Source organism: Rhopilema esculentum, chromosome 12 (genome assembly GCF_057945365.1).
Source record: "Rhopilema esculentum isolate cy_ngs chromosome 12, ASM5794536v1, whole genome shotgun sequence".
Taxonomy (NCBI): domain Eukaryota; kingdom Metazoa; phylum Cnidaria; class Scyphozoa; order Rhizostomeae; family Rhizostomatidae; genus Rhopilema; species Rhopilema esculentum.
This window is the reverse complement of record NC_142826.1, coordinates 11,264,370-11,290,139: the sequence shown is the minus strand read 5'-3', so window position 1 is coordinate 11,290,139 and position 25,770 is coordinate 11,264,370. Positions and strand designations below refer to the sequence as shown.

At 36.4% G+C, this 25,770-nt stretch overlaps 1 protein-coding gene across 1 annotated transcript; it reads left to right on the top strand.

The window, feature by feature from the left end:
• Positions 1 to 1,823: 1,823 nt before the first annotated feature.
• On the top strand, positions 1,824 to 25,646 carry LOC135681339 (vacuolar protein-sorting-associated protein 25; the record flags this gene model as incomplete). The annotated part of the gene is given in 6 exon segments (XM_065195764.2): positions 1,824 to 1,882; positions 10,959 to 11,104; positions 13,376 to 13,429; positions 17,829 to 17,920; positions 22,274 to 22,349; positions 25,411 to 25,646. Coding segments are annotated over 6 exon segments (546 nt in total). The 3' UTR covers positions 25,533 to 25,646.
• Between the last annotated feature and the right edge of the window lie 124 nt (positions 25,647 to 25,770).

Genomic DNA, 25,770 nt, shown 5'->3' with positions numbered 1-25,770 from the left:
AAACCTGTATACGAGAACAGGGCCGCGGAGAGAATTTATGGGCCCCGGGTCAGGACAAAAATTAAATTATAAGGCATGCCTAAGGCAGACGCTTCTAGGAGGTATGGAGAATGCTCCCCAGAAATTTTTGAAAATTATGGTTGCTTAAACTGCTAGGGTGGCTATTTTGGTTGCTAAAATTGCCATGGTGGCTAAACTGCGCCGGTGGCACTGGTGTAGATAGAGGGGGTCAGAAGGAGCAAAAACACCACTGTAGAGCTAAACTGCTATTTTTTCGGAAAACCTCTGCTCTTTTCAAAAATTTCAAGTGGTTGTCTATGTTTATCTAAATGTTATGTTTAGATGGGAGAAAATTTGTATCTAAATAAACATAAGAATATTCAATATATCAAATGATCTTCTTTTCAGTTCTGATGTCGTTATGTTATGTTGAAATTTATGAGAAAATTATAGAAGCTTGTTAGATTTTTGTCGGAAAACCCATGGTTCTCACCCCTCCTGTGAATTAGAAAGAAATAGAAAATAACAGGTACAAGATGATACGTTTAAATAACTGATAAAAAATAAGTGGGTTAGGCGCAAGACTTAGGGATATTTAATGGAAGAGATATAATTTATCACAAGTTCATTTAATACTTTAGGCAACTGTTTATTCTATTTCCTTCCATATCGCACTGCTTCATTCAACCTTGCACTTCTTAAATACAATCGATATACAATGTACGCATCAAATATCATACTTACCATACCTGATCCGCTGTTTGATATAATTTGAGCATAACTGATATCTTAGCACCATAATGCATGAAAATGAAATTTTCTTAGAAATTCTCAGAGTTTAGAAAATGAAAAACGCTCAATTCGTTAACTAAATTGGACCACAACCGACACACTGTAGCAAATAGATGCGAACGCCATATTGTAAATCTGTATGACATACATATTGTCCTGTATGTACCCTGCAATCGCATTTCGTAACATTCAGATACTTTTTAACTTCTTTAGCCCTAGCCAACAAAGATGAGAAATTCTTAACAAAAATTTCTTCAAGACTTCATGGACCTTTTGTCATTATTGTCTCTAATATTATGTTTTGTTAATGTTGATGGGGAGGCTGGATTATTACTTAGAAATTTTGTTCAATTGAGTTATTATTTATGGGCCCCCGGGTCAGTGACCCCCCTGACCCCCCCTCCCCCTCTCCTCAGCACTGTACGAGAATAACCTGTACAGTATGAACAAGCTTACTCGCATTTACCAACTGTAAGCTCGTTCATGCTGTTAACTACGGTGTAAACTACAAAAACAGATGGTTTTGACCATAATACATGATGATGTGGTGATGACGTCATCAACCGTTAAAAGGCATCTCCTCAGACACGAAGCGTTTGACAATGCTCTAAGTTGCACGTTTGTATACTAACTTAAAGTGATCTAGCTGGTGAGAGCAGTTTCTGTGTCGAAAAATGTTTTTTTAAATAATTTGACTGTATTGATGACGTCATAAAACCTAGAAATTATTGACCCCCGTATCTCACGAGATGCATGTTTGGTGAAGTTGTGCCCGGGTGCGGGCAACGAAAATTGATTTTGGAGCACCTTTTTTGGTCACAGCTTACGGCCTATTTATCTTTCGTCCTGACACCCCTGACACCCGACTGACAGCTTCACAGCGACCGCAAAAATTGAACGAGGTTGGCTAACTTGCGCGAGATTTTGCGCACTAGGTCGAAAACGAATGTCGCCTGTGAGCCTGTGTTAGCTGTGAGCTGGTGCTGTCATTGTTATTCACATTTTGGATCCGTAATTGATGGATTCACAGTGACATGATGGAGTCAGGCTTCGAATGGCCGTGGCAGTATTCTTTCCCGCCATTTTTCACGTGAGTTTTGAAAAATAGACAAAAATTTACGAAAATCGAAACACTATTCTTTCCGGCCTTCAAACCCTATATACTATTTATTAACCCTATATACTTCAAACCCTATATATACTGCATATTGGGACAAGTAAACTATTTGCTTCTTACCTGAGGCAGCATCATTGCTGCCACTACAGAAGGGTTAAAAAATTGTTGAATCTAGGTGCTTTCAGTTCGCTGGAATGCGCTCTTTGAAGCAATACAACCTTTCTCATACATATATGAATATTAACAGAGGAAAGCTGTTACAAAGCTTTGATCGCTTCTTGGTCTGTCTGTATTTCATGGCAGTTTTCGACGAGATCTCGGGAGTGCACAAGCTATTAGCCAGAAGTGCAAGAGTGCATTTGTGATAAAAGTGCACATTTGACCCAATACTTTTAGTTTTGGGTCTGGAACTCAAGCTAACAACAAAATAAAGCGTTTTAAACAATTGCAAGTGAATGACTACAAAAATCATTCTTGCATGTACACTCTTTTTTTATAAGAACAATTTTATAAGAACACGAGCCTCAAAACTGGTAAAAAATTAAGAACAAATTAAGAACAAGCTGAGGCTGAGCTTCTGCAAAATCAGGCACGTAAATAATAGGGGGGCGTGGGGGGGGCGTAACGCCCCCCCCCAAAGTTTGGAAAATCCAGTTACAGTTGGAGAACTTAACGGTTGACTTGAAATTTTTTTCATAAGTCCAAACTTATGAATTTTATATTTTAAAAAGTTTTTTATTTCAAATGTAAAAATTCTAAACATCAAAATTCACAGGCTGAATCTGACTTATCCATTAATCGTTATCTATTGTGAATCCCGTCTCCACTGGATCCAAATTGCACAATTGCCCCGTTTGCTTTCTTTCTGACGGGAGTCAAATCAAATTAAAACAGGCAAGGTGAATTTCCGGATAAGAAACTTGAAACTTTACAGTTTGGAATAATAATACCCGCATTGATCAGAAAATATTAGAGTGGGAGTTTTTTAAGAAACTACGAGTAGTTAATTCAATTAAAAGATTGAGAATCTTTCAGTACTAAAAATTCTCAACGCTTCTTATAAAAAACGGGTTTATGCTAATCTCCCCCTGTTATTTGTTAACGTCCTTGACTCATTATCATAAAGTCCTATGACAAAACTGCTGTGAAGCAAGAATACATTGCAAAATTGCAGTAGAAGTATTTGATCAAAGAAGAGTGTTTCATCTTTCGAATCAGGCATATGCACAAGTTTGCTCTCAAATCATCATTTCAATTGTAAAGAACGAAAAGGCATTTGGTCATCTGAAAAGTGTTAGTAGTTTTCTTCGATCAAGAACAAAAATAAAAGGCTCAAATTCTGGGTGCGTTTATATCGTGAAAAAAAATGTATTTTAGATACATAGATCTGCATCAATTGATCAATTGATCAATTTAGATAAAATTGATCAATTGATCTGAAAGAATACTACTAATCATTAAGTATATCTAAGACTGGTTTTGCTTGAATGTTGCTTTACTTCTTACAGTTAGTTTAAATTTTTGTTTCATGGTAATCAAAATTTAGAGATTTAGGCTTTTTTGCTTTAGGCTAATTGTTGAGTAAGGTTTTGGTAATTGTAAAGAAAAAAGAACTATGGTGTTCGGGCCATTTACAAATATCAATTTGGTGGGTACAGTAGATTTACTGGTCGCATCAAAAATTTCTCACTTAAAGTTGGAATTTTCATCCTTCCACGCCCCTCCAAAATTAGCAACTTATTTTCGTCCCTGTGCAAAATGCAAATTTCAACAACGTTTTTCTCAAAATCAGCGATGTGTGGGTGCTTTTTCGGTGAATATTCAAATTTGTCAGCAAATTAAGGCTGTCTCACTCACTTTGTTGGCAAATGAGGCCTGAACACCTCCTTAGAGCGAAAAAGCTAGCAATAGCACTTCCTACACCCTCCTAATTTAAGAACAAATTAAGATCCAGCCTCAGATTTCGAAAAAATTTTCTGCTTGCTTGGCTCGCAAGGGGGCTTCACAGTGACACCATTTTTTTTCAACTTCACCATTTCTTTTCAACTTCACAGTGACACCATTTACATTGTTCCATGCAAAATTAGAACGGTGACAAAACTGTGGTGGTTTGCTCTTCCATTAACACTAGTACTTTGGAGCCCAGATGATTTTACTCTATCACCTTCCCAGTGGCAAAGCCAGCTGTGGAGAGTTGGTCATGCACTTGGGCAAAAAAATAAACAGGGTTTTCGGCACCACAGCAAGGTAACCAAAGTTAAGTTAAGGTTAGATCAGTTCCCTTGAGAAAAGTGTTTTTAGCTATTGTGAAAATACCCAGAAAAGACTTCACAGGGCATAAAACTTTTAGTAATTTGCAAAAAAATAATTTTGAGACCTTTCTTGAGACATGTTTTGAAGAATGCCTTGGCTTTAGGTGCTAAACATGTTTTTAAAATCTGAAATTAAAATTTTAACTTGTTTTAAATGTTAACTTGCTTTTAAACTCTGACATTCAATTTATTCATATTTACTATTTTAAGAGCAGTTTGATTCATCTGATTAAACTGTCAGATACTGAAGGAAGGCTTTTTTAGATAACACAACACGATTAGAATTGATTCTCACATCATTATATAAAATGTCTAAATTGTTTTGCTCTGATACATGACAAGATAAATTCACTTTTGATGACCCTTTCCTAATTCCTTACTTAGAACTATTGTACTTACAAGTACAAATAGTGTTATTTTTACAAATAAAAAATTAATCTCCTCTAGTCAATGTTCATGCTACACCTCATTTCTTTTAAATTAATTATTCTTAATTTGGCAAAACAGATTATAAACAGAAAATAAAGAGTTCTCCTCTGAAACAATCTCAATACTCTCAACTTACACATTATAAGATAAAGATTGAAAAGGCTAAGACAACACTAATTTCATGCCTTATTGTATCTCAAACATGCAAAGCATGTCTCTAACGAGCAACAACAATGAATCATTTGTGTTTCTTCTACTAACAACAAGTTCTAGAGACATTCATTCTGAATATTTCAAGCTACATATTATGGAAATTTAGCATGCAAGTCCACTAGCCATTATCAAAGCATGGAATTCTTTGGGTTTGCCAATTATCAGCACAGCAACAAAATAATATTAGAACCATGCAGTTTGTTTCATCACTTTTCTTGCAATATGAGCATTGCCTGCCTTATCATCAGGCGCCGTAGGCCTAGTTCGTGCATGTCATATCCTCGTTTACATAGGCCTAAATATATATATTAGCAAACTTAGTCCACAACAGGAATAATCTGTTCCACTTCCAACTTTTATTTTCTTGTGAATTGTTTGATATTTTTCTATACTTTCAACATTGTTTTGAAGGGAAAGGGGAGTGGAAGTGGTAGTATTCAAGAAAACAAATGAAAAATGGAATAGCACAGTGCAAAGTGTTAGGTGTTCCAAGTAATTTTGGCAGTGATTGTCTGAATTGAAATTTGAAGCTTATCAGATACACTATCACACATTATGTCTACCCATAGGTTTTCGATGGTGCTGAGTCCATTTATGGCATTTTCAGAACCATACGTATTACTAATAAGGAGATATGGGGGTTTTCTTTGTTTTCAGGGGCTAGGGTAAGCTACCCTCATAGAACTAGGTACCATGTTTCAAAAATGGTCAAAATTGAGAAAATCAAAATTGATTTCTGATCAGAATGGTCAAAATGACATTTTTAAATTTTTTGAAACTTCATGGATATTTGAACATTAATGAAATAATTGGACAGAAGAAATACATTATTACAGGGTAGCAGCTAGTAAAATACTTGAAAAAAGAAAGGGTGCCATTTTAAAAAATGAAAGTCGATTTTTCTTTTGCATTTCTAAAATTGTAGAAAAAGTCTCATTTAAGAATTATGTTGGGTAGCTGCCACGATTTTACCACAAATTTACAAGCTGCCGCTGTTGTTCCTATGCATTTCACTGCCCAAATGGCAATTTTCAAAGAACATATCAAACTCGTAGAGAAGAACCCCGTTTTTCCTGCAAATAAGCTCTCAACATGCTTATCTACAATTCCATGTTGGCCTTTAAAAGAGCTAGAATACAACTGAAGTCCACTCACACTTTTGCGCCCTAAAATTCCAGTTTTAGTAGCCAAAATGCAATTGCAACCATGACTGTACCTCCCTCTTTTTTACCATGACTGTACCTCACTCTTTGAGAGGACAGTTAAAACAGGTCTGAAACTTTTTGGTAGCCCTGATCTCAAGAGGATCGAACACTTTTTCCAATCCAAGTTGCAAACAAATTTAGAATTAAAGTCATTTTGCCATATTTGAAAAAAAAATTTATTTTGACCCACACCCGAAACCATGCCAATACAATGCCCAAATTCAAGTGTGCAAGAGTGCACTTGTAAATCTATAAAAATTTATTGGGAGTGCAGCTGCCATGGAATCCATACTGGATTATTTGAATATTTCCTATTATTGGCTCTTTTTTGGTAAAAGTTTTGAGACGATTGCACTTTAGTGACCCACTTTTTTGTTTTCTGGTCGGAAGTTGAATTGAATTATGAACCTTTCAATCTAGCCTGGTTTCTGAAACAATCAAAAGCTCAAGTACAGAAGTTCAGCCAGTTAAAGATTCACTCTTGTACGATTGCCGCTAAATATCAGTTTCAAAGTCAGTCTGGATGACTTTGCTCTTTAACTTTTTTTTGCTGTCTTGCTACCGCCCCCAAACCCCTGTTAATTCATCATTAAATTTATTAATTTTACTCCATATCCAGTTATGAACAAATATCTTCAAATCTTCATTCTCGCTGTTGCTTGCATCATTGTTGCTAGGTAGTAGTGATTCAATTCAACTTCTGACCAGGAAACAAAAAAGTGGGTCACTAAACTGCAGTGTAGCCAGAGTTTTCATTACAAAAAGGATCTTTTAACATGTAAGATAATTGGAAAATTTCCTTCTAGTGTCTTAGGTTTCCCCGAATGTTGGCACAATATATAAAATGCCCTTTTGTTGAAAATCGTTCTAAAAATCATGAATCACAATGAAACTAAAAAGATAAAGATAAATGCGATGAAAATCATGAAATCATAACAAACAATTTTTACTTTTAAACACTGCCCAAGTATAAGACCTCAGCATAGCAAATCAGCAAATCATGAATCACAATGAAACTAATGATTAAGATAAATGCGATAAAAATCATGAAATCATAACAAACAATTTTTACTTTTTAACACTGCCCAAGTATAAGACATTAGCCTGTCATCCATGTGAAGCTCATGCCGGATATATGCCAATGAAAAATAGAAAGACATATGGAAAACTGTTAGTCTATGCCAGATATCTCCAGCGTAAGCTACACTTATGTGACAAAAGTATTAGGACGATGAATAACAAAATGGCAGCTCCAAAACTATATTGCATTCTAATATTGATTAAACAAATCTTGCTGTTTTGGCAGGATTCTAGAAATGGCGTCAGCAAAAACGGGATTCCTAACAAATTCAATTTATTTCCTACCTCTCTATGCTAGAAAAGTGACAAAATGTCAGGGAGAAATGGAAAATATCAATGTTTTAGTTTCAATGTCAAAAACACAAAAATGACGAGAAAGATAAAGAGAAACAATAGAAAATTGGGTCTAGCATTTCATTTGTTTGCTAAAACTGCAAGAAAGTTTGGTTGCAGGAAGTCTTCAACAAATGTTATTTACAAGAACAACAAGTTAAGAATGCTGACTAGAATTAAAAAAATGGTAGGCCAGGGCAGGCCAACTATTGGTTGGGCCTAATGGTGTCTGCAAGCTGATGTTGTGTACGAAGTCAATAAATGCTGAATATTTTGTCCAATTATATGTGGAAAGCCCCCAGGCAAGCACAGATACAAGTAATGATTATTTGCAAAAACCTTTTTTTAAGCAAGACAATAAACCTAGCTATGTTGCAATTGTGACCAAAATTTCAAAAACAAATAACATCATGGTCTTTCAATAACCCCGTCAAAGTCAAAGGCCTGATGTAATTGAAAACAACTGGTTTTTATAAAAAATTGAAGAAATTAAATCTTCTAAGACCAAAGACAAACTCTTTTAGAATTTTCTTGAGATTTCCTCCTGTTCTCGAAGATATTTTGTTGCAAAATTATCTTAGTGAGTTCCAGTGCAAATAGCGGCTGCCAGATTCCTGGAGGTCATCCGACAAATGTAAAATAATGAAGTTCCATGAAGGAGTTTTTTAGGGCTGAAAATATGAGCAGTTAATAAAACTGTATGCCAGACAAAGAAAACTGATTAATAGAGAATGTGGTAGTATGAGTATTTAGTTCACTTTTTCTCATGTTAACTATGTAATGTGTTTTACATCATTACAGTAGATTGCTTGTTTTACATCAAGTTTCTAATTCAAAATAGATAAATTTAAAATAGATTTTCATTTTAGCACACCTACTATTGACTTTAACACAAATAAAAGGTGTTTTATTGGTTTGCACACCAAACACCAAAAGAGAACTTGCGTGTATGCCAAAGACTTTTTGGCCAAAGTCCATGGAATGCACTCTTGGTGATTTGGATGTCATATGTCAATGGCCTTCATTTCTGAAATTCTGTTGGCTTGAATCTTCCTTTGAAAAAGTCAACAATGGCCCTAGTGAAATTTTCCTGTTATTAGGTTGGTGTCTCTAATAACGTGAATCACAATTTTGTTTGCAATGTGATGCATCCATCATGGAAAACAGGGATTAGAGCCTCTGGTTCTTCCTTAAATATTATTAGCCTTTCAGTTCTAATAACATACTCTGTGACATTGACTGCTCATCTGCTTACTTCATGAGATTACCTACCAAGAAACAAATTGTGTGCTTTGGTATTTTTCAGGTTGTTGGAAACTTTGAACTAGAAGGTCTAAGATATTAACTTCTTTACGCTTAAAAGCAAAAGAAGGCCAAGGTTCTTTGGGGTGCAAAAGGCAGGTGCTTGACAAACTGTGCATCTTCAACTTTCTAGGTGCTTGATTGAATATCATCAATGACAAAATTTGGTTTTTTTGCATTTAGTTTTTAGACAGCATAAACATGCTAGATGTTCAATGAATCAAGCTCCTGGAACTTTCTAGCTCAAGCATCTCTCCTTGCAAGGCCCGAAAAAGACATTCCCCAAAGATTTCTTCAACTAAAGATCATCCCTGCCAGTCTGACAACATATTCCCATGATTTGGAATGATGAAGGAAGAAATACTCAATTCTATGGCAGTGCCTTGTGAACCGAAGTTTGAAGATGGGAAATTTATCAAGGGTTTTTAAAGGAATTATTTACAGTCTGATTATAATTACCCTAGTCAGGATGGTCCATCATTAGAAAGCTTTTCCTAAAAGCATCTTGACCAAATAAATGCTGCTGGGCGGCATCAATAAAACAGTCCAGAAGCCTCAAAGGTCATTTGTGCCCTTAGAATTCAATGTTAAAGCAGCCCCTTTCCCTTGAAAGAAATCAACTTCTAATATAGGTTACTGAAATATTTTTGGCAGGAGAACTGCAATATTTGACATCAGGTCTGTGTGCCATGTGTTGAATTCTGGTTTGTGGTTTTTATGTTTTTTTTCTGGCTTTCAAAACAACTGGTATACCTATGTTGCAGAATCTATATTAATTTTCCACCAAGATAACAGACTACACACAGACCTATCAGAATATCAAGGGTTTAAAAGTTTCTGACAAATTATCAGGGGTTTGAAAGCCCAGAGTCTCTGAAAAAAACCATTTTTGGAGGTGGGCAAGTCCCCACTCCTTCAATAATTTCTGCTACTTATTGGCTGGATTAATAACAGTTTTTCTATTCCCAGCTTCCCCTGTTATGTTAAGTTATGATAAGCCCTTTTTTAATAATTGTTGCCATTTGCTTGGCTGGAAATCTTGCATAAGTCTACATTTTTTAAGTTCCCCATTTGTTGGAAAACACTTACAATGAAAAAGATACAGTATATTGATTTGTCTCTTTCATTTTACCCAAAGCCTTTTCCAATATAATGGCTATACATTGAAGGGTAGATTATTTACATACCAGCTTGATCCATTTTTTAAGTGACAACGTTCTCATCACTCATTTTTATAGTATTGCACCAATTTACCTTCTATCATAAAGATGTTTCTAATCAAGTTGAGTAGATGTCTCTTTGTGCTTTTTCAGATGACACAAATCGTTATACTCCATTTTTCTAGAAAGTTTAGGAAATAACTACAGAGTATGTGAAGTTTAAGCAACCATATCTCAAAGTACTAGATTACCTTTCAGACGGATGTTGTTGGAAAAATCTCAAATCTCTTAGAATCTTGCCAGGCTCTGTAAACATGTAGGGGATTTTGGTTTGTCCGCCATATGGTATTTTTTGCAACTTCAGAAGTTCCTCCTTTAATAGGCTTGAAGATGTAATCCAAAATCTAGCAGCCCGTTTTAGTCTGCAAATTCCGTTTAAAGGCAAACACTAACTGTTGCCTCAATCTGCAAAAAGGTATGCCATGGCCAGCAAGAGACGACATCTGCAGGGTACGTTGCTCAAAAATAATAAACAACGCTTTGCTGACTTACCTGACTGAGGAATCAGCGAAGGTGGCCGGGTTTATACTGTAGGTGACATGATTTGGAACAATATCGACAGGATATTTGAAGATTTGCATAATGATGTTATGCATACTGCCTATCATTGTAAATATGGCTTTGAATGAACTGATTCAGAAAAAGACTCAAAACAAGAATCGTATTAAGTGATAGCAAAATAAATCTCAGTCTTTCTCTCCGTATAAACGGCCCAGAAAGTAATCACTTAATGTTTAAAAGTGTTTTGTTTTGTAAGAAACGGGAAGCAGATAAAAAGTAAGCAAAAATGGGGTGTGATGGAGAAGCTTATGTTAACATATTATGTTGTTCTTTTTTCATAACAGTGCTTGGCAATGAAGGCCAGTAATGTGAAATATGTTACATAAAGTGGGCTAGAATATAAAAGGACGTCGCTGATAACTTGAACTGATTTATCCCACTGTTTCCTTTTTAGGATCCAACCAAATACAGACACACGTACTAAACAGTTGGAGGACTGGTGTTCCTTGCTGCTTCAGTATTGTAAATATCACTCCATCTACAAAATAGATATCGGTGATGCCCAGAGCAGCTCTCTTTTCTGGAACAAAGCAATTAACAGTATCCATCAAGAAATATAATCTTCTTTAAGTCTCTCGTTATATTTTTTAATAAATTTTGTACTTTCAGTTAGGTTAAACCTTTGTGTCCCCTACTTGTCAAATTAAAATTAGGCCTAGTTTTACTATTGAAACTCTTCGGCATTACTCCATGATGATATGTTTGAAAGCCTGGTTTCCAATAAATCGTAAAGCGACTGTGTAGGAAGCAGCGACGGTCTGTTATCATCTGTGTTCTGTTCCCTTTGAGACAACCCCTCACAAAATACTTTAGACGGCTGACGATGGTGGATCTCGATTTTCTGCGCAGTTGAACTGAGTTAAGTTGAGTTCAAACGAGTTTCCAATTGCCTCTGCTGAGCAATGGTAATAGAAGAGAATCGTTTCAGTTTTCATTTTTGAATTCACAGAACATACAAGTTCCAATACAAAATACATCAAATACAATGATACAGATATAAAACAAACGATAAGCATCAAAAATTAAAGTAAGAGAACATATGAAATCTGTATGTAGGGAATTCCTTAATTTAAGGAATTCCCTACATACAGATTTCATATGTTGGGGGAATTCCAAAGGAGGAGATTTCTCAGTAGATAGTCTAATCGAGGAGAGAGCACCTCCTATCGTAGACTTGTAATTAAATATCCAAGTGGATGAAGCATCCACGCAAAAATGCAAAAAAAGTGGGAGGACAGAATGCAAAGTACATGGGAAGAGGAAATACAAAAGAAATGGGAAAGAAATGGGAAGGGATATTGCGAAAGAAATGTGAGACGAAGATGCAAAAACTAGCTTTGAAAGTAGCAAATATTTGAGTATACTAAAGCTTTTTCGTCTGACACTCTTCAGAGTATAAAACTTCAGAAAATAGATTGAAAACTCTACGTTAGAAAATATATATACCCAGTTGTGGATCGAAATTGGCCAATAAGATACGTGAGCACATGACTGTATAGGTTGTCCAACCAGTGCCGTTTGCCTATTGAGAATGTTACCAGTGGAGTCCCAAGGTGAAAACGAACCTCTTTTGTCTACGCAAAAGCGGGTTTTTCGTGCTTATGTAGATAGATTCCAGAACTGCTAGATGGATCGACGATCGGGCTTTACCAATAATCCGAAACATGTTGCCATTGTTATTTTTTACACAATCTGGGTTTTCCAGTAAATGCTGCTAGATAGCAGAATCGTATGTTTTAGTTGTAGTTTTAGATCTGCAAGACCGAGGTGACTGTTCTCTTTGGGGATGAGTTTTGTTTCTAATACTAGAAGGAACATGCTGTTTTATTCTACCCTCCAATATTTGGGTAGTGCGTTCTACGTAGCCAGAATCACACTGGCATGTAAACTCATAGATAACGGAACTCACATAAACTCATAGATTACAAAAATGCAAATGAAATGGAAGGAAATAAGGCAAAAAAGGTGGGAAAGGAAAGTAAGTTAGAAATTGGAAGAGGAAAGGCAAAGGAAATAGAAAAACAAATAAACAGAAAATGGAGAAGAGAATGCAAAGTAAATCGGAAGAAGAAAGTTCAAAGGAAATTAGAAAAGAAAATAAAGTGGAAATTGGAAGAGAAAATAAAATCGAAGTTGGAAAAGAAAACGCAAAGGAAATTGGAAGAGAAAATAAAATAGAAGTTGGAAGAGAGAATGCAAAGGAAATTTGAAGATAAAATAGAATAGAAGTTGGAAGAGAAAATGCAAAGGAAACTTGAAGAGATAATAAAATAAAAGTTGGAAGAGAGAATGCAAAGGAAATTGGAAGAGAAAATAAAATAGAAGTTGGAAGAGAGAATGCAAAGGAAATATGAAAAGAAAATAAAACAGAAATTGAATGAAAAATTACAAAGAAAATTGGAAGAGAAAATAAAATGGAAATTGGAAGAGAAAATACACAGGAAATTCAAAGAGAAAATAAAATAGAAATTGGAAGAGAGAATGCAAAGAGAATTTGAAGAGAAAATGCAAACGAAATTTGGAGAGAATTGCAATTAAGATTGATTTGAGAATATTCCTAAATGAATAAAAAAGCATAAAAAATAATTGCTTAATTTCAGGTTGGTGCAGCCTAAAGTGCTTGGTTAATTAACGCTAGTCATTTCCTGTTTGTTTGTTTTTAAAAAAGCAATACAGAAACTAGAAGTTTATTACAAAATGCATAGAAGCCAAACTAAATGCAACCAAAATTTACAACAAAACTTTTACATTATCAAAAAGATAGAACTCAACTTTACCGTTTTTACCGCAAATTCCTTAGCCTGATTTAAGGACGGCTGCAGACTGAGGGCATTAATTCAATTATGGAGCGTCTGAAAGATCAAGGTAAGAGCCTCTTCTATCTTTACTTCAATAGAAATATTCCCTGCATATTATATACATTATCTGTCAGTTTTTTATTCATTCCTTTGGTAATTCCCAAAATGTGCGAAGTCAAGGGCTGCGGATGATATGAATCCAACAATTTGTAAATCATTTATCAAAATTGGAACCTTTTTTCCTAGTGTTGTAAACACGTGACTTATTCATGTGAATACGATACCTGGAAGAGATTTATCGGGATTTAGCTAAATATTACATATGATCATCGTTGTCTCTTACCTTTTTTTACTTGCGATTGTTAGAAACTGTATATCTCTCCACGATTATTAGGCCTACAGCTTCAACGATCGAGTTGAAATGATCGAGTTGAAATGATCGAGTCCTGGGAAAGGGTGGTGCTTAGTCCTTGCTCCCGTCAGCCAATGCGTTGACAGACATTTTGAGAAATCGCTTCGAAACATGAGCTCGATATTTAGTTGCTGATATATGTGGAAGTATACACACATGAATCTGAATTAATATGTGTATATACATATATATATATATCGCAAGTTGGACTTTTTTGTATCACCTTTCGGAGGTTACAACGCCTTTCGGCCAACACGCCTCACCAAATACGGGCCAGAGATGAAAGGAATATCTTGAGCATTGGCATCAATGGACATCGAAGAAGGAAGGCGACAAAGAATACTTCTTGGGGAATTAAATCTATCCAATTTTCCAAACCCTTAGCGATGCAGGAGACCCTGATGCTTTAAGAAAGCAACTGATCAGTTGATCAAGCAATTCCTGCCAAAGAAAAATTTGGATTTCCAAAGATACAACCAGAAGGAAGTAGATAATTTGACAGAATACCATACAAGACAACGTGAGCTTGCTCAAACCAACGAATGTCACGATACTGATCCTTGAATAAAATAGTCTCTGGTTGCCGTGCCGTTCAAAAAAAAGTCCCGTCGAAAAGCACATCTAGAGCAAGACCGGCTACAACATTCGAATATATGCTAATCTTTTCCGCATATTAGATGTATCGGAGCACCATGCCAGTAAATTTTGCACAAAATCAGTTCAATAGATCATATTAATATACAAATTCAGTTAAATATGTTATACATCGGGTATTATATGACCAATAAAAGATTTGAAGTTTGCTAACAAGTTACTTTATTTTTTTGGAGGATCCTGTGCTGATGTGGCAATATCCGCCAAATTGTAACAAAATTAACTGATGTTCCGCGTTTGGAGGTTTTTCATGATGCTTCCTCAGGTTATGAGTGCCAATTTCAAAATTTCTAAAGTAAGATTTTGTGATTTTAACAATTAAAAAACTCTATTCTTACCGACATTCACGTAAACACCTGTTTCCTAACACAGGGAAAACTTGTCACGAATGTACAAAAAAGAACCGTTGCCAAAGTGTTTGCAAAAATACTGCTAAAAAGCCAACTAAATTGCATAAACTAACAAAAAGTGAAAGTTTTTTAACCAAACACTTTGCTTTCCAAAAAGACATTATCATCGTCAGTTTCATCGGTCTTGTGCATAGAAATTGCATACGGGGTTGCAGATCCTATATCCACAACCACGCTTCTAAGAGCAAGCATGAAAATGGAGCTACCGAGTAATGTGTTGTTGTCTTTACTGTGAAGAATGACCGAGGGAATTTGGAACTAATGCTCTCAAGAACAACTAATTGAACAAAGCGTCGACCATTTTGTGTTTGATTAGATGTTATAATTTCAAAGTGTAGTAAACTTTACAATGTCAATGATAATCTGTTGATTGCAGATAGAAGTGCAGTTCATTTCTGTCAAAGCAATGTGGAATATGATCCTCTGATTCTCTTTGCATGATTCTCTGAACTAAATTGAGAAAGAAAGAAACAGTCAATAATGTATGCGTAGATTTTGCTTGCTTTAAAACAGAATAAGAATTTAATTAAAATTGAAGTAGAATTTTTACAGTGCATTTTTGAGAAAGAATTGCTTATGCAGTATTAGGATTAAATTTTCAATGCGTCACAAATGAGTAAAGAGTGCCACGCGAGAGACACCAAAGGAAGCAAACATTGCGAATTCTGATTCTAGAAAATCAGTCTATAATTCAGCAAAAAATATAGTATATCATTTAAAAGCCTATTATTAACTGTTGTAGATGTATTATGATGGACCAATTGGCCTACAGCGTTGGACTGGTTCTTATTTTCACTTCGCAAAGAATGGACCTATGCACGATTTCCGCCATTATTCGTTTGGGATCTCTGAGCTTCTTGTAGCACAAATCCTCTATAAAAAGACGCCAATATGATGCTTGAGCAAAAAACTCCAAAAGCTTCAAATGACAGTAAAAGTACTTTTACAAGAGTAACACACCCGCCAATGTACGCCACTTGGAAAGGAAAGCTAAAATATATGCTCAATAGAAACTAGAAACACGAGGTGAATATATAATACTCATATTCATCTGTCTGATTTAGTCTTCTTGAAGAGCAACGTAAGAGTTGGTTTCATCAAGTCATAGTTTTGCAAACACTTTTAGCTTTTTCCTTGTTATCTAATGCACCTGACTTGACTTTTGTCTAGAGGGCCTCGCAATAACAGTAGGACGATTAAAAGAAAGACCAGTTAAACAAACGAATTTTTTAGTTAAGGCCAACATTGCAGTAAAAAAAATTTCCTTCAAATTTTAATTTTGCCGGGAAAATAGTATCTCGGCATTTCCTCAGTCTCATGATTTATGCCAACAATCCAATCCATCCACCCCCCCCCCCCCCCCCTCCTAACCCCTTCCTCTTTTTGGTCGCAAGAATCAAAGTCAAGTAAATCACACCTACATATTGCCAGTTTTCCGTTGTTTCCTCTAGAAAATGACATTTTCCCGGAGACTTCTTCCTCTTCTTCTACGCGATGAATACTTGAAGCTACCCATGTAGAGTTTGACAAGAGTTAGTTTTTGACCTTTTAAAAAAAGGATTGCTATCATAACTAATATAACAACAGCACCACACTGATATCTTAATCGGTGCTTTTTGATCCATTTTTAATAGAGAATTAGACTTGACAATATTTAGAATTGTTACCGGAGCTTCTTGGATTTAACTCTTCAGAGAGGCAAAGAAAAAACACTGAAGAATCAACTTGTGTAGTCATACTTGCCCAAGCGAGGCTGTGTTGGTTGAAAATATGAGAAGAATGGCAAGAAGAAAAAAATAAAGCTGCTGAAAAGCAAGATACAACATAACCTGAACTTAAACAAGCGGAACTAGGGGCATACACTAAATTGATAGAAGAAGATCAAAGCGAGGGTTAGATTTGTAATAAAGGCTGACACTGATAAAGATTGGGCATGTTAAAGAAGGAGACACAAGATATTAAAAAATTCATGTTTCAAAAACGTTGGCAGCCAAGGAAGAGCAAATTAAAGATATCCAGATGTTGCCAAATTACATAAGCATGGTGACCATATGCTACCAACATGTACAAACACTGGAGAAGAAGTACGGAAGACATACATGGATAAGTATTTGCAATTTGCACACACATTGCTGCCAATATTTGCAACAACCATGATAGGGGATGGTACGACAACCGATAGCCAGGTAAGCAAGGCTAAGCCAACATGCCGGAGAATCGGTGGGCATGTGTTTCAGTGTTCAATGATGCTGGACGTGCACCCTCAGTGCCAGATCTTGGCAATGCCGTGTAATTGCCTTTCAGCAAACGGAATACTTGAAGGGTAATGGAATAATCCGGGACTTTCAAGAAGATCGAAACAACTTCAGTATCTAAACCATAAAACCATCTGATCACTTTAGAAAAGCTTGATTTCGTTGTCAATACCGATATACAGAAAACAAATGACGAATTGAATGACAGCATTACAATATCTTCCAGAACTGTCACTTGATCGAATTCAAATCCACAACAACGAGTGCATGGCCAGAATTTTAGTGCTCTTGGAAATTACCTTTAAATTTGGTTCTGCAACTATTGATTGCAACAGATACGCCTGAAACTCAGCCTCTTGTTTCCTTATCCAGATCTGGAATCCAGCATATTTTGCAAACTGGAATTGCACAATGGATGCATGTTTCTTCGTGGCAAGAGTAGCATAACGTTGTGAAGAACGGAAATTTCCCAACAACAATAATTAGAAACCCTGATAAGGCGCTAAAGTTATTTGTTTTGTGCACCTTGACCATATGACCTCGACGCTGAAACATTGGGGTCACAAACGTTGGACAGGTGCCGTTAAAACTTCATTGCGGCGAAAAATAACATCAAAAACTGTTCGAACCATTTTTTCATTTTTATGGAGGTAATGCACTTTGATTCATTAAAGTTAAATTCCAGCTATTCATTGTTCGTTGTAATTTCGATTATGATACTGATAAATTTTTTAGGTAACCTTGAATGGGAAGATTCCAAAACGAAAAACAGATGCTTCGTTTACTGGAGAACGCCAGAAGAGTGGGCTGATGTCATTAATGCTTGGGTAACTCCTTTTTTAACTATATAATCAACAATGGCGGCGCTTTGAGGTTCAAATCTATTTTGTCAATACTTTGGAATCCCAAATTAGAAAGGGTTTCCAGAGATTTGCTCCAGATAGTGGCCATTTCGTAAGAAAAGATGTAGCATTCAGAAAAAAAGCAGTCAAGCAACCAGGACTCCCACGACAAGGTGCTAATGACGCCATGTCCCGTCCTTTTTTGCAAGACAATAGAGCTTTTTGCAAAATCTTTTGTTATGGGTCTTTCTTTTGCCCTTGGACCCCCTACCTTCCAATTTGCATCGGAACTCCTCATAGCCTATTTAAAAGGAAATTAGCTGCAGGGACAAGCCTTTGTTTATATAAAGGAGGAGGACAATTGCTCCAATAGATTTTTCCCATTGTGAGATTTTGACAATAGAGTCTTTTTGGAGCAAGTTTATAAAGAACACGAGCCTGAAAATTGGTCTAAAGTTGAGAACAAATTAAGAACAGACATTGGCTCAGGTACAGTCAATTATTATTTTAAACAAAGTTGTGAAACCCCCTCCAAAATTTCCATCTCAAAAACGTTTTGCCATCTAGAGAGGTTTTGTCGGTGTATTTTCAAATTGTTAGTAAATAAAATATGTCTCACACATTTTTTGGCAAAAGATCCTGGCCACGATAGCTAGCGATTGCACTGCTTACACCCTAATATTTTATGAGCAAATTAAGAACAACCCAGCCTCAAAGTTTTGGAAAAGTTAAGAACAGCTAGTCTGAACCTCAATTTACTGGTTCTTATAAATTAAGAATTTGCTGTGCAAAGAGGCTTTCAAGGCAAACCCAAAAATTCTTAGTAACTAGTGTTCCTGACACAAAAGTGTACTCACCAATCTCATTTTTTATTCGGGTTTTCTAAGGTCCATATCATATAATTCCATACCGAGAACTGAGTAGAAGTATTGAGAGAGCACTACGTGATTTGAAGTAAACCAAAGATAATTGCTCTGTATACTCAGCTAGCCACCCTCAGCAAGAAAGGAGAGGTAACTAGAACAGATGATGTAATTCGTGCAGAAACTGCAGCAGCAGCACTTTAAAGCTCTGATGAAGTAATTGGTGCTTCTACCCTTATTGCAATGGTTTTAAAAGGACTTGAAGCCAGTTTTAATGCATTCAATACATTGGTTACACAAAAGGATAAGCAACATTCATTTCAATAATTCAATGTGTCATTACGCACTTACGAAGACAGTTGACAAACCACTGTTATGAAAGTTAATTTTAGACAGCTAGACCGATTACTTCTTATTTTGTAAAAAAAAGGACACAAGGCTAGTGAATGTAAGCAAAAGAGATGTAACACAAAATTTCCCCGAAAAAAAGTGACAAACACGATGTCAACAAATTGAATCCAGTTGTGAACGAAAAACTAAATGTTATTGAGGAAATATTGACTTTTTCTCGATAACTTTTTCTCGATAACTTTTAGACTAAGTAGGGGTGGACCCCAATATTGAAATATTTTACAAGATACCAATTGAAACATGCATATGATATTTTACAATATGCTCTCCTCCCCCCGAGCTTCAAGCAGAACACATTTTTTGTCCAAGCCACAACTGAGAAGGTTGCCACAATAGAAAATCTAGCCTCGCTTACAACAAAGAATGACACAAAGTGATATCAAGAGAAAGATATTATTGTTTGAGATGGCTACTTTTCTAATAATTGATCCCAATCATACATGCATCACTCGCGCATGCATCACTCGCGCATGCCTCAATCGTGCATGCCTCAATCTCGCATGCCTCAATCGTGAATGCTTCAATCGTGCATGCTTCAATCGTGCATGCTTCAATCGTGCATGCCATTCAGCCGGTGACTCCACTTTACAAAATTCACGTTTACAAAATTGTTTTGTTCATTTCAACTCATGCCTTCTATACTTGTACTTCTTCATTCAATTCTTTTCATTTTTAATTGTTAAGGTACGCCCTCGAGTTCATCAGAAATGCTTTTCAAAGAGCCGTGGCAACCGTTTCTTACAATTTAAAAATCATCATATTGAAAGAACTTAGCTTTAACATTGTAGGGAATTTATGAATCATTCCTTGAAAGTGGTAAAGTACGGTGTCTATTTAACATCGGTTCAAGTTGGTTTCAAAGCAAAGGCTCGCTTTAGGACAATGCATTTCGTCGATTAATAGTTGGTGGTGAAAGATCAGTTTCAGTATTTCTCAGCCTTCTGGCATTTCGGTTAGAATTTTCGACAAACATGTTCGAAAAGTAATGAGCTACCACACCATTCAGCAATTTGTGCCACGTATCGGACCTACTTTTTCTGACAATTTTTACAGCCTTTATTATGCAACTTCTGTAGGGTCTACAGCCTGGTTAACCCCCCCCCCCCCCCCCACAGCAGTCCCTCACCGAACAAGAGTACTGGAAGTGGGGCTTGAAATTGCCCCTATGCATTTTGCTAAAGGTTTTTTGCATTTGTTTCAACACCCCAGCTGCATGAGTTAAATTCTTACTCAGAGAAAAAACATCAACAAATGCATTCCAACAATTTAAATAAAAAAGCTCCCTCAGAAGACGTTGCCACATCCCTCATCAAATCAGGTCTTGAGGCTACATTCCCTCACCAGAGGAAGCAACGTTTGGCCGTTGGTGCATCGGCACAAGTTGCCTCACCAAACCCATGCAAAAAACCTAACCTTTGCTATAGCTTTATAGTCTCAAGTATAAGCAGCTTAAAGTTTATCTAATGTAGGACTGGTGCATCGGCTCTATGGTGGGGAAAAGTGAACTTTTCTTGTCCATTCCCTTCCCAGAACTTTAGATACCTAAGATATACGAGGGGTAGAGAAAACACGACGGAATTGAGAGCCTAGTCTTTTCTAAACGAAAAATAACAAGAACTTGCAAAATAATTCTGTGATGTAGACAGACCCTAGCCTAATACAAAAGAATAAACAAGGATTTGAAGAAACACACTACGCTTGATATTAAATAGGGAGGGAGGGACGGGAGAAAAGAACGGCGAAGGAACAGCCTACGAAATAAGCACGATAATCCCGACCCAAAACAATTAAATACACCCATTTGAGTCAAGGGACCAAGACTTTCGTGCAGAAGCCCAATTTCCAATGGCATCAAAGAAGCACCTAAGGACGTAATTACCAAACTGAAGCATGATAATTGACACCCAAATGAGAGTAATACCAATAAGCTAAAATAAGAACCCCTAGTGAAATCAAATTCTACAACATCCCTCGTGAAATTAACTCTGATGAAATTTCATTTGATCAGCATAAAACCATGTAATGTTGAGTACCGTGTAGTGGTAAAACCCATGTTTTTAAACAACAATGACAGACATTTTCAAAGAATAAAGATTTTGAATATTCATAGACAAATTTGTGTCTTGTATCTACGAACAGGGGAATTATGGGATGACCTTATTGCTAAATCAAAATTAATTGGAAACCTTGGAGCAAATTGAAACCCGTCTTGAAAAGTCCAGAACATTAAGGGACCATTTTTAATTCTTGCCGGTCATTGTTTTATTGCAAAACTATTTTTACTCTTATATTTTTTATTTTAGCGATTAATATTTTTCTTTTTTACATGGCAGTTTTGAAAACCATCTATGTTTTATTTGGTTACTTTACCCTGTTAAATGAAGAATTAATGAATAAAAAATGTTTAAATGGCTCGTTTTAATGTTTTGTGTTTACTTTTAGCGCTGATGCAATGCTTTATGTAGGCTTGCTGTAATTAGATATTTTAAGATTGACTGGACTGTTGACAATATACGCTGTGGCCATAGCAACAAGACGCGATAACGCTGCATGATTCCTTTGCAGTTAAGAAAACTGTTTATCGTATCTAAGCATTCAATTTGTGAGCGGGGAGCTCTGAGGCCGGTCAGAAGGGTATTTTCTGAGAACGTTGGCTCGAGTCCCGTTACCTTATTCACATTAGTATTTAATATTCTATATTCACATTGATAACTTTAGGATTTTCCCTGCTCTATATTTTGTGTTACATTCCTGAAACTACTGGGCGTGGTTGGGTGTAACATTAAGGGCATGCGACACATCACCGGCAATCCAACACATCCCTTCGAAAAAACTAAAGTCCAAAGTGAAATTCCTTTTGCTTGCCTCTGCTCTTGAGCTTTTATCACAACCCTTGTTTTTCGGTTTTATAAGATTTGAAAAGCAAAGACAAGTCCTATGGTTTTTATATTCTTTCATTTTCTGGGTCTACTCTGGTTGATGCATATGGACTGGTCAGTTAAAATTATTTCTCTTGTCCCTGTTTTTTGAGCCTTTATCACTAGCAGTCTTTTTGCCTTAATAGGTGAAAACTAATGGTTTGGATGACACAGTCTGCACCCTTTATGAACTAACTAGTGAAGAAGGAGTCGGAAATGACGGTTTGTACTCTGTTTTCTTCGATATGTAACGATCAGGGTGAATTGCCCGTTTCTTGTTATGACGGTGAATTGCCCGTTAATAACCAGCTTTTTGGTGGAGCGACGGGCCAGGCCAAAGGGTCTAGGCCCTCAATAAGTAACGCACAAAAGATACTACTTCTTTGGTGTTGTCTCTAATGCTTCAATAGAAAGACTAAAGCCCTGTCCACACTACACAAACTAACCCAGGTTCGCCCCAGGTTAAATTTAACCTGGGGCGAACCCTGTTTTGTCCACACTTGATTTTCATGTTTTGTAATGTGGACACAAAGTCGGGGCGAACCCAGGTTAGCTGACGCTACGCATGCGTAGTTAAATTACAACAACAACAAAACAACGACACAAAACAAATTTTACATAAACACGATCAAGATGGAAGTTGCCGAAGTTGCAGTTTATTCAAATGTTTTCCTCCCTCTTCCTGACAAGTTGTTGTTGTCTTTAACTTTCTGATAAGACTGTTTTAGTTGTTTTTTTTTTCACTTATCTGGATGTAGTAAACATGTTTTTTCCTTGTACAGTTTTTCATCCAACTGTTCTTGAATCTTTTCGTCTCTCCAGATACTTATGAAGCTGGGAACTTCTTCGCGGCTCCATAGTGATCCACGATCTTTTTTGCAAGTTTCTTTATCTTGCCTGGTGTTTGCATGTAACGTATTTTTATTTTTCGGCGCGCAAAATGAAAACATATTCAAATATGCGCATGCGTTAAAAAAACTAACCCAGGTTCGCCCCAGGTTTTGTGTCCACACTAGAAATTTAGAACACTAACCTGGGTTCGACCTAGGTCGAACCCACCTCTGGAGATGGGTTAAACTAACCCAGGGCGAACCCAGGTTAGTTGTGTCCACACTGCAAAATCTAACCTGGGTTAGCTAAAACCTGGGGCGAACCTGGGTTAGTTTGTGTAGTGTGGACAGGGCTTAACTTATAACGTGATCAACACATACTAATAACCTAATAACATAAACAAAAGCTAATTAACAGGACAATACGAGCGTCACACTACATGTTGAGAGACAAACACATTGCCATAAAAAGCGTTCAACAGGACTTAACAGAACATGTGATCTAAAGCCTGGTTTCCATATGATCGCAAAACGCAAGAAACGCAAGGATCGCTGAAATTTGTGACTTGCGATCCTTGCAATCCTTGCGATCCTTGCGTATTAATGGAAACTGCCCTTTTCCGTCTGTTGCGATTCTTGCGATTCTTGTGATTCTTGCGTTTGAGAAATTTTCTATCTCTGCGATTCTTGCGATCTTTGCGTCTGCGATTCTTGCGATCTTTGCGTCGATGGTTTTTCTAATGGAAACCGCTTGTTAACAACTTGGCGATCCTTGCGTCAGTTTATCATCCGGGATGTATTACCAAGCCTCGCATCCATTTATTTTCATCGAACTTTCAAGATGGCTTTTGCAACAGAAGAAGACCTTGCTTTAATAGAAAAAATACAACAGTACGACTGCCTTTATAATAAGAAAAGCCGGGCCTTTAAGAAAAAGTTCAAGAAACTGCCTGAAGAGGTAAAAACTAACAGGCACCGAGGTTACATCATTCCAACCTGAAAAATTAGGCCTACCTGAAAAAGTACTCCCGATCGTGAATCCTCAGATCCTTTGTTAGTGTGTGAAATGCGCCAAGTTCTTCTCTCCTCTGAAGAAATTTTCTCACCCAAAACCATCATGTTTTTTTCTTCCACGACGTATTTTCACTCTTTTCAACAATGCAATAATAATAAACAAGCTCGATTGCAGTAGAAATTGCTGGTTGATTCCCGCCATTTTAATTTTGGCGCACCCAAAGTCAAATAACGAATCGCAGAAATCGCAAGGATGGAAGTGCGTTTCTTGCGTTTTTTGCGATCATATGGAAACCAGGCTTAAACACGCAACAGGAACATTAATTCTCTTTGAATAAAGTATTCAATGTTTGCTGGTACAATTTTCACGTGGTCATGATATTTCATCGCTTTAAATGCTACACTCAAACCCGCCAAATTTTTTCTCGTTTGTTCACATGTCATACGAAAAATCGAATTAAACGCATGTTAGACGGTTTTTAGACATTTCTATAGCGTTATCGCATGTGTGAGAATGTTTCCTAGTTTGGCATCGTCTCGTCAGACAAGTTCACATAGTAAGAAATTATGCACAGTGTGTCACAGGAGTGTCATATTTGCAGTCTCTTACAGGAGTGTCATATTTTCAGTGTATAACAGGAGTATCATATTTTCGGACAATGTCCGACTATGCCAATTCCTATTTGAAGAAGCTTATAAAAGCGATATTGTCCTTTCCTGCAACAATTAAATATGGCATTGTTTCGTATAAATTGGCAATACCTTTATGAAAAATACATCATATAATTTGGTCTTTTGCAACAAAAGCAAGATGTGGAGTGTCATTATTTAAATAAGCGTTGTTTAGGGGTGCCGAATATACCAAAAGAAAACAATGCTAAAAGATAACGAAAGTGGCCTACTTGATAATACCGATGAAAACAATTAAGTTGCTCCTTTGCCTCTTTTTCATTTAGATTGCAGCTTTAATCACTTAGGCCATTCTTTTCGCCAATTTTTGTATTCTGAATAACGGTTGAATAGACAGTCGTTATAACATGCTTTATCATTATTCTAGGCAGTCACTTTTTTGTTGCTTTCTGTTAAACGTTAATAACATCCAAATGCAAAAATATCAGCCCAGAAAATCATCAAATACAGAACAACATATTATGTTTATCAACAGATTGATTTAGAAAACAACCATCTGATAATCACACCCATATTTCCAATCTAAATGGTCGCCAGTTTAAAATTGCCTTTTTGTTGACCTAGAGCTGACCTAGAGCTACTGTCCATTCCCTTCTATCTTACTTTCTATCATTTTTCCTTTTTTCCTTACATTAACGATCTGGTACAAACAGCAAAATTATCCCAACAATTTCTTTATTATGAAGTACTTTCCCCAATTTTTTTTCATGCACTTTTCCGATAATTCACACGGTAATATCTTTTTTTAGAATTCAAAGGAATCGACATGTTTGTTCTGAAAAAAGCACTGCAGGTATTAGAGAGAAGAGGAAAAGCACAACTGATCGTTGGGGATGATACAATGGAAGAAGGAGTGAAATTTTTTTCCTAAGGGTTTTCTCAGTTTCAATGGTAGTAAGCTTTTTAATTCATTAAATGACTCGACAGTTTTGCCAACAACTTTGTTTACCCTATTGTGAAGTAATCGGTACGATCTGAAAGTAAACTGATGTGCCTTCTTTTTTACGTAGTTACTAGAATCTGAGTGCTTCACTATATTCGAGAAGATCTGGGGCTAAGCCCGGGAATCTTTGTTAACAAAGCTTTGCTTAGCGCTCACTAAACGGCTT